At 36.9% G+C, this 8313-nt stretch overlaps 1 protein-coding gene across 1 annotated transcript; it reads left to right on the top strand.

The window, feature by feature from the left end:
- The first annotated feature begins 2566 nt into the window (after positions 1-2566).
- On the top strand, positions 2567-8054 carry LOC120046147 (UPF0547 protein C16orf87 homolog). The gene is made up of 4 exons (XM_038991150.1): positions 2567-2795; positions 3765-3861; positions 6499-6678; positions 7153-8054. The coding sequence occupies exons 1-4, from the start codon at positions 2655-2657 to the stop codon at positions 7269-7271; spliced, it is 537 nt and encodes a 178-aa protein (XP_038847078.1). The 5' UTR covers positions 2567-2654; the 3' UTR covers positions 7272-8054.
- Positions 8055-8313: the final 259 nt, after the last annotated feature.

Here is an 8313-nt window from a genome sequence, read left to right as displayed (position 1 = left end):
TGTAGCTCTGCCACCTTCCACCGCAGATGGGAAGGCCGAAATTATTAAAATATTTGTTTTATTATTATTATGCCCAGCTCATGAGGCCCCTTGATGATGTGAGGCCTGAGGCATTTGTCTCTTCTTGCTAATGGTAAATCCGCCAGTGCTTTTATGGTAGCACTTTATAATAACTCATAATAAAGCATGTATAATGGATTAGCCATTTTGCGTGGCCTCGTCTAAAGTGTGAGCTATTTATAGTTTATAAATACTTTATAAATGTTTTGAGTGACCTGTGTTATTTCTCACAAAAAAGATGGACATGCCATTGGTAGACATTACAGCAGTACCGGATTCTCCTTAAGGTCTCAAAATAGCCTAGAACATATCAATGGTAAAATAATAAGCACACAACACAGGATGTTAAAGGACCTATATTAAACAGCTTATGAATGGTCTTATGAATCATTATAAGTTGTTTATAAATGTGTGAATAACTAGGTTACTAACATTTACAAATGTGGAAGTAATGATTAATAAATGATGAATAAACTATTTACTAATCCATTAGAAATGCTTTATTACGTGGAGTTATTATAAATTCCCTCCATTTGGTACACAAATCACTATTTAACTCTGGTTTGGTTCCAAGTGTTTCAGGTTTGGTTTCAGCATCGGCGCACTGGAAATTCAACCAATGAGTGACATATTCGTCTTGCACTAATGATAGGACTGTTCTTGTTGTAAAGGCCCTCTGAGCTGGCATTGGGTTGAACTGTGCAAGAATGATCAATGTCAACAAAGGCATTACTGACTTCTCTATTTTAACACCACTTACAAAGCTTTTTTAATCAACTTAATTCGACCAACTGTCCAATAATAGGTAGTTAACAATGAATTACTTTGTTATCAAACGTCTAGGGTGACGGGGTAACTTGTAAAATGACAACTGTTTCTTCACCTTTCTTGTCATGAATATTATTAGACAGGGGCTGATAAGGCATAAATAGCTGTGGGGGGAGGACAGAGCATGCCCATTGCAGGACAAAGGAAGCGAGAGTGAGGAAATTAGTGGAATGTGTGTCAGAGATGTGAGGACATGATACACAAATTCTAGTCTGACACAAAACTCAAAAACTGTGAAACAAGAGAGGAGAAATTCTCTCTCTCAGGCAGCAGTGGATCCAATGACTATTTCAAAGTCTATGTGAAGTTGAATTTGTATTTATTTCCTATGACATAAGAGCTTCCTGCAATATCTGAATATGATGAAGAGGAAATGGAAAGTGAAGAAAATTATATAGGAGACAGATTTTGTCATGCCTACTTAGCTTGGTCACACACAAAAACTGTTGAGCTATAGCCTATCCCACAGGAATCATACATTTGTTTCCAAGCAATATTAATGCTGGAATCGTACACCTTGTACACCATAACTCATCATCATCACTGTACACTGTGATACTTCAGTAGAAATGACTTCAAATCGAAAACATGTTTTGTCTTAGTCGCCATTATTACCACTGTATCTCACTGATCATAATACAGAGCAAACTTGCTGGCAGCCTGTGCTCCCTTGCATGGGGGATGGTAGCCATGTACACTAAGCCTCTTTGCTTTTCAGACAATGTTTTTTATATTGCTATCTATATTTAATGTACATCATACAGGCACATAGATCCTAATAGCATGGACTGAGACATAATACATGCAATGTAGGCCTACCACAATAAGTACAACATTTTCTAAAACATTGGATGTCTATTGTATCAATAAAATCATAAACCACTGAAAACAAATGGGTTTGATAGAATACAATAGGTGTGCATATGTGCCCTAATCAAATACAAGTAGGCCTAGCATTCACAGTAATTTAATTTCAGTTTGCTATAGTCATTTGATTTATGTAATTAAATATGGTTTAACAAATAGTACACGAACGTTCCAATCAATGATGTATATAAACCCTGGATTGCGCATGCTATGTATTGGCCGTTGAGGGTCATTGAAGCCACCGGTCGGCCATATTGGTACTCCCCGGTAGGAGCAGCCCTCCTACCGGGAAATGAATGGAAATGTTTCAAGGACAAAATTACATGTATTTAAGTATTTGTGTTGTTGTAGTGGGGAAAGTAACATTAGTCATCTAAATTATCTAACTATACTTTAAGGAACATGCTTTTATATATTTGTTCATTTTTTATGCTTAGCTCACATAATATAATTTTAAAGTATGCATTAAGGTGTCTGTAATAGAATAAATGTGGCAAAAACGAATGTAGGCATTAATAAATACATTTCTATAGCTCCCAATATATTTGTACAACGGTGGGGGAGTGCCAAAATGGAGACACAGTGGCTTCAACACAGCGCCCCCTTTTCGGTCATCTAGTCACTTGTGTATTTGTAAATAATTTGTTCCAGCTGAGCACTGTTTCCGACTCTGTGAGAGGTTAACGTATGCTCAGTGGATAGGATAAAAATGCAAGCATTATGCAGAACATTTTCTAGTGTACTGTATGTAGCCTACTGTTTTTTAGGCTGAGTGGTGCGCATGCCCCATGTCATAGTAAAGGAAAAGCATAATGAATCCTCTCTCTCATTGACCACAGTGCGCATGGTCATTGCTTTTGTATCATTTATGTCCGTCTGAGCAAGATCAGCTGCACTTCATGTATTGCAGAAATAAGTTTTACGGCGTTGAAGTAGGCTTTTTTCAAAGGAATCATCGGATAAGGAAACAGAATATGTCGGTAAACAAAGCTAAGAAAGTAAAAATGGCTACCAAATCATGCCCTGAGTGCGACCAACAGGTGAGAAAATGTATAGATATTGTTCATTTTGATATATTTTGACTTAGTGATAATGTTGTTTTGCCTCACAGGCATGGGATTTAAAGCCACTGTAGGCTGCTGAAGTCCCATATGGTAGCCTATGAATTCAAGATCTGGAGCAACATAGTCTAATCTAATGCAAATAATCAGGCTAATCATCTAAATTAGTATGTGCATTAGATCTCAAACACTATGTTACAATGTACCTCAACTATAGCTAGTAATTGCTTTCAATGACACGTTGATACGATTAAAGAGTCGGAATGTTATTGCTCGCCAAATGTAGCTCGACGTTTCCTTATTTTTGATACACTGTAATACTGTAACCTAACTGAAACTGGTTAATCATCGCGATCTGACTTTGTAAATCATAGGCTATTATAGCCTTAGAACAATATCGTGCGTTGAAATGTCTTAAATGTAGTTGCATTGCTGACATTTGATATATTGTAAAATTAACATATTACACAAATAAATCGTAGTTTATACGGTGACATTTGGATCTAGCTTTTAGACCGTTTCTTAATATCATTTCTCTAAACTGCATCGATACATTGATTTGTTTTCACAAATAATGTGTCGACGAAATGTAGGCTACTAGTCTACATTCGATTTGAAAACGCTTTATTCATTAGAACGTTTTAATGTCACCGCTGTTGTCGGCACGTGTCCAAAATATGTGGTGCGAGTTTCAGCTAGATTGCGCTAAGGACTTTTTCATGAATTACAAAGGACAGTCCTCTAATATCTCAAAATGGTTGGGCAATATAGTTATCATGGGGGTTAACACTGGCTACGCCCTTGTTTAACTATTGCAAACAAAAAATACAAAAGTTTATATAGCTTCTGCAATGTAGCCTATGCTTAATAGATGACTTCATCAACAAAGTTGCCTCAGTTTGGAGGAATATTTTATATTAACCATGTTTCATCCTGTTTCTTTTTTAGATTCCAGTTGCTTGCAAGTCTTGTCCCTGTGGCTATGTATTCATTAGTCGAAAGCTTCTAAATGCCAAACTGAATGAGAGATCACCACCAGCAATAGGTAAATTCACATAATTCAGGAGCCTACAAATCATAGTTTCTTTGACGTTCTCCTCACACACTCAATGTTACAATGTTTATTAACGTAGGTATTTTGTTTTATTATGAGCCTGTAAAACATTCACATGAGATTGAAGATAAATTAGTCAGAATGTAATTGTATTAATACATGACAAAACTCAGCAAATTAATGGTATTCATCTTGGTCATTGTTGATTTGTCCCCCGTCCCCCCTCCCCCCTGGTTATTCACTTAAGATGTATTGGTGTTTTTTTTTTAAAGTCAGTTGGATCAGTATAAAATTTGAGCGGTGCAGTGGTGGCTGGCTTAAATTGCTATTTGCTTGAGTGAGTAGCCTACTGAAGTGGGGGGATGGGATATTTTATTCCTGACTGAAAAGCTTGTTCCCTCAGTTCTCTCTTGTAGGCTTCTGCAGTAGTATAAGGCAGCCTATACCCCTCACTGTGAAAAGTTAGATCTTACATTTAGCTGTAGAGTTAGATCATGTTGTCTTTCATGAAATTTGACATTTTCAGAATACAGATATCTAACAGGATTTGATTAAGCCATTTCCAAAAGGTGATTAGGAAAATAAATTAGAATACAGAATTGTTATATAACCCATTAAATGCCAGCTCATGCTGCTATGATCCTGTCAAATGTGGAAAGTGTAAGGATTAAATAGATATAGGGCACAGAAGCCTGCCTGTGTATCTGAGCATGTTTAAAGAATATTAGTTCACTGTTTTATTCCAATGAGGGCTTTTCCCGTGTGCATGTCATCAATGTGCTACTGTCTGCCCATAGCCTTGCATCTCCCTCCAAACAGACTGTTTAAAGATGCAGTAACATATAAGCAATTATTTCAATCAGTTTTTTGAAGAATATGCCATAGAAATACCTTAAATAGCTTAGTACTACTTTATTACCTGATAATAAACACATTTCTGCAAATATTTTTTTCAACCTTTAAAGAATGATAACCAATGAAACCAATGAAATCATCGTGTATATAGGCTATCACAGTACCTGAAGTTATGAATGGAATGTTAACACAACATGCCTTTGTGAGAACTTTGTTGTATTAAACACTTAGTATTAGACAGTTTATGGAGTAGAATTACTCACATCTTCTCTCGCTTTATGATACAATTTCATTAGTTTCATATGATACAGAATGAACTTTGAGGTATTGTAGTTAATAAGTATCTTGAAGGCAGAGAAGACTGGTTCCATTTGAAGAGGAAGGGGTCTTGAATTTCAGCACTGTGATTTTTAATGGGTGGGTTTTGGCTTCCCCCTCTCCTTAAATAGTTTATCATTTGCCTCTCCTCGCTGTAATTTCTGTAGACTGTGTCAGGTTTTCAGGTTTAAATTTGAGTACTTCCTTTGTAACTTTGAACAGACACTAATACAACATTATTATTGTTGAATAGGAAGACTAAGTTTGCACTGAACCTTTTTTTTCTGGATTAAAGTGCTAATAGTTGTATTTATTTTTTGCTCACTCATGATTCCTTAGTGGAACATATTTATATAAGACTGTTATTTTCCGGTGCCCTTTTTTAAATATCATCTGTTCTTGACTTGATGAGAATTTAGCCTTGGAAAAGGTGAAGTAGTAAGTTATGTATATGATGTTTATGTTATAGTATGGAGTGCAATAGTTTTCTCAGACTATTGATTATGTCACAATTTTATGAAACTATTGTCAGTCTGAAGAGAACGTGTGTTCCTGTTTGGGCAAGCTGTTGATAAGGCTAGAATTCCTGGGAGATATCGAAGTTGTGTGTATTCTCACATAGCAGAAACGTGGTTGATGTAGAAAATATATTTTCAGGCCTAGTCCAGACTTTGAAACAATCAATTGAATTTAATAGCAATACTATTGCTATGCAAATATTTACTAAAAAACTATGCAATAATATGTTAATACAATATTGTTAGTAGTGGGTTGCTACACAGTTATAAAGCATTACTCTTTTGGGCACCAAATATTTGTCTATTTGTATCACTATTTTATCTGGCCCTTTCAATCAGTCCTTGTTTTGAAACCTAAATACTCCTGAGTGCACACTCACTGCCTACACCACTGAGGAAGCAGCATATGTGGTCATTTACATTTCTGAAGAGGAAGGCTTTTTAAAAGGCCACTAGACAGAAACTCCTAATGAAATAGAGGCCTACTTCCTGCTCTGGTAATAAGAACACTCCACTGATTCAATGACTTAAAGTGGTTTTGAGGCAACAGCACACCTCGGATGCTAGATATGCATTGGAATCACCGAAAAGGGAATGCAAGCGTCTTCCTTTTGGTGGAATCGTGTTGTATATGAGAGGAGCTATTCTGTTGTTATTTTAAGGCGGTGTTGTTGGTGTGTTGGAAGAGGGGGGTTGGTAGGAGAGAAAAAGTGGAGGCTAAGATGTTTAATACCACATAGCCTTCCCAAAAATGTTCCATAACATACATTTAAACTGGAGTCATTGGCATAAGACGATTTGTCCTTAGGATGTATGATGCATTTGATACTGTGACATATTTGAAGGCAATTCATTACTTTACATTAATCTTTCATTTCCATATTGCATATTTTTAGTGTTAATACAATTTTAAAACGTATTTTTCTGGTCTATTTAGACAACTTGGATGCAAAGAGGAGGAGAACTGAAAGAATTCGCAGAGAGAAGATCAACTCTCCGTCAACCAATGACATGGAGAACAGAAGGCGATGCCGCTCCAACAGCCAATCGGATCAGATCCGGAGAGGGCGGGGCAGGCCAAAGACAGTTGGGCTGAAGAAGCAGGAGGAGGAGAAAGGTAATACAATAATAAAAAGCCTCTATCAGTGACACTCAATGACATGGTGCAGTTATGATATACTAAGCGTTTCCAAGATACTTTCCTAAGCTTTGTTATTCCTCATTGTTTTGTGCTGACTCTTTTAGTAATATTTCAGTATTTTCCAGTCACAGGAGATAAGGCTGGTGATTAGTGCAGTATTGGGACAGAGCTGGGGGATTTGTGTTTGGATGAATGATTTACAGAGAGGGTTGCTCTCTCCTCTCACCCATGAATAAATCATGGTGTCCCTGACTCTGTCTGTGGTTTAGCGGCTGATCTATAGGGAGAAATATCACTATGCAGGTTCCTCCTGTGTGGAAGACAGAAATTATGTTAATATATTGCCCAAGGTTATTGTTGTCACATGCAAATTATGTATGTTTCTCAATGGGTTTTCTCTATTAACCAGGGGATGTTATTAACTCATTTTCTTTTGTGTTTTTTGACCAGAAAAGTTTGAGAAAGAAGTTGATATCTATGCCAACCTCTCAGATGAGAAAGCATTTGTGTTTTCGGTGGCATTGGCCGAGATCAACCGAAAGATCCTGGGCCAAAGACTGATCCTATAGACAGACCAGATGGTTGCTTTGAGGGATTGACATGTGAAACCTAAGATTGTTACTGTGGAGAAACCCATGGATGACCACCACAGTGTATCTAACAGGGTATGAACTTCTGACCCATGAACTCCCTGCCGGATTGGTCAAAGTCTTGGGAAATGGAGATGTTGGGGAACATTGAGAAGCAGGCACCTGGTCTGCTCAAGAGGAAATGTTGGAACCAACTTTTATCTTTAGAGAGTAGCTTATGGAATTGGAGGGGGTAGGACATCTGAATATTTATCTTTTAATTAGATTTTATATTATATATATATATATATATATATTAGATGATATGGTATAGGTATAGGATTCATCACCTTGTCAACCAAGAAAGCTGTCAGTAGCAAATGCAAAACATTTCTATTAAAAAAGGGCATAAATGTGTTGAAGCATGGAGGGCCATCCTAGCATTGTAACTGGCTTCTATAATGTTATTGGCTTGTAGTGCTAGTAAACATTGTTTATTTAAGTCTAGATGTCATTGGAACATAATGTTCAATATATTTTGTATCATGCTTAGGACTTTGGGAGAAGGCCTTGTACATTTATATTTATAATGCTTGTGTACCATCTTAATTTAAATGCATATTGTTTTGTCTTTTGTTTCATTATTGGTGACATTATATTAAATATGTCATATTTGCTTTGGACACCTGTAATTTAAATGTCAAAGGCAAATCGTTTTTAAATGTGACTTATTTTTGTAATTAAAAGAGATGAATCACAATCACCGCTGTCAGATGTTGGGCCTTAATGAGCAAATGTACGTTTTTATTTAAGAGTGTGTTGTACTTTGTTGATTTACTGCACATACACTATAGTACCAGTTAATGATGTGCATTACCCACCCTCATGTCTATACGTTACCCTGCAGCAGGCAGAGGGATTGGCTTGGCCCCTGAGACACCTGTTTGTAACATGCCCATTTCTCCTGGAGACAGCTGCTGCTGCCGTTTCTCCAGCTCTGCTCTGCCTCCCTCCACAGGGAAAGGCCCTGCCATTAAAGGGT

Source organism: Salvelinus namaycush, chromosome 1, assembly GCF_016432855.1.
Source record: "Salvelinus namaycush isolate Seneca chromosome 1, SaNama_1.0, whole genome shotgun sequence".
NCBI classification, from domain to species: domain Eukaryota; kingdom Metazoa; phylum Chordata; class Actinopteri; order Salmoniformes; family Salmonidae; genus Salvelinus; species Salvelinus namaycush.
The sequence above is the reverse complement of the archived record's forward strand: the minus strand, read 5'-3'. Positions and strand labels throughout refer to the sequence as shown.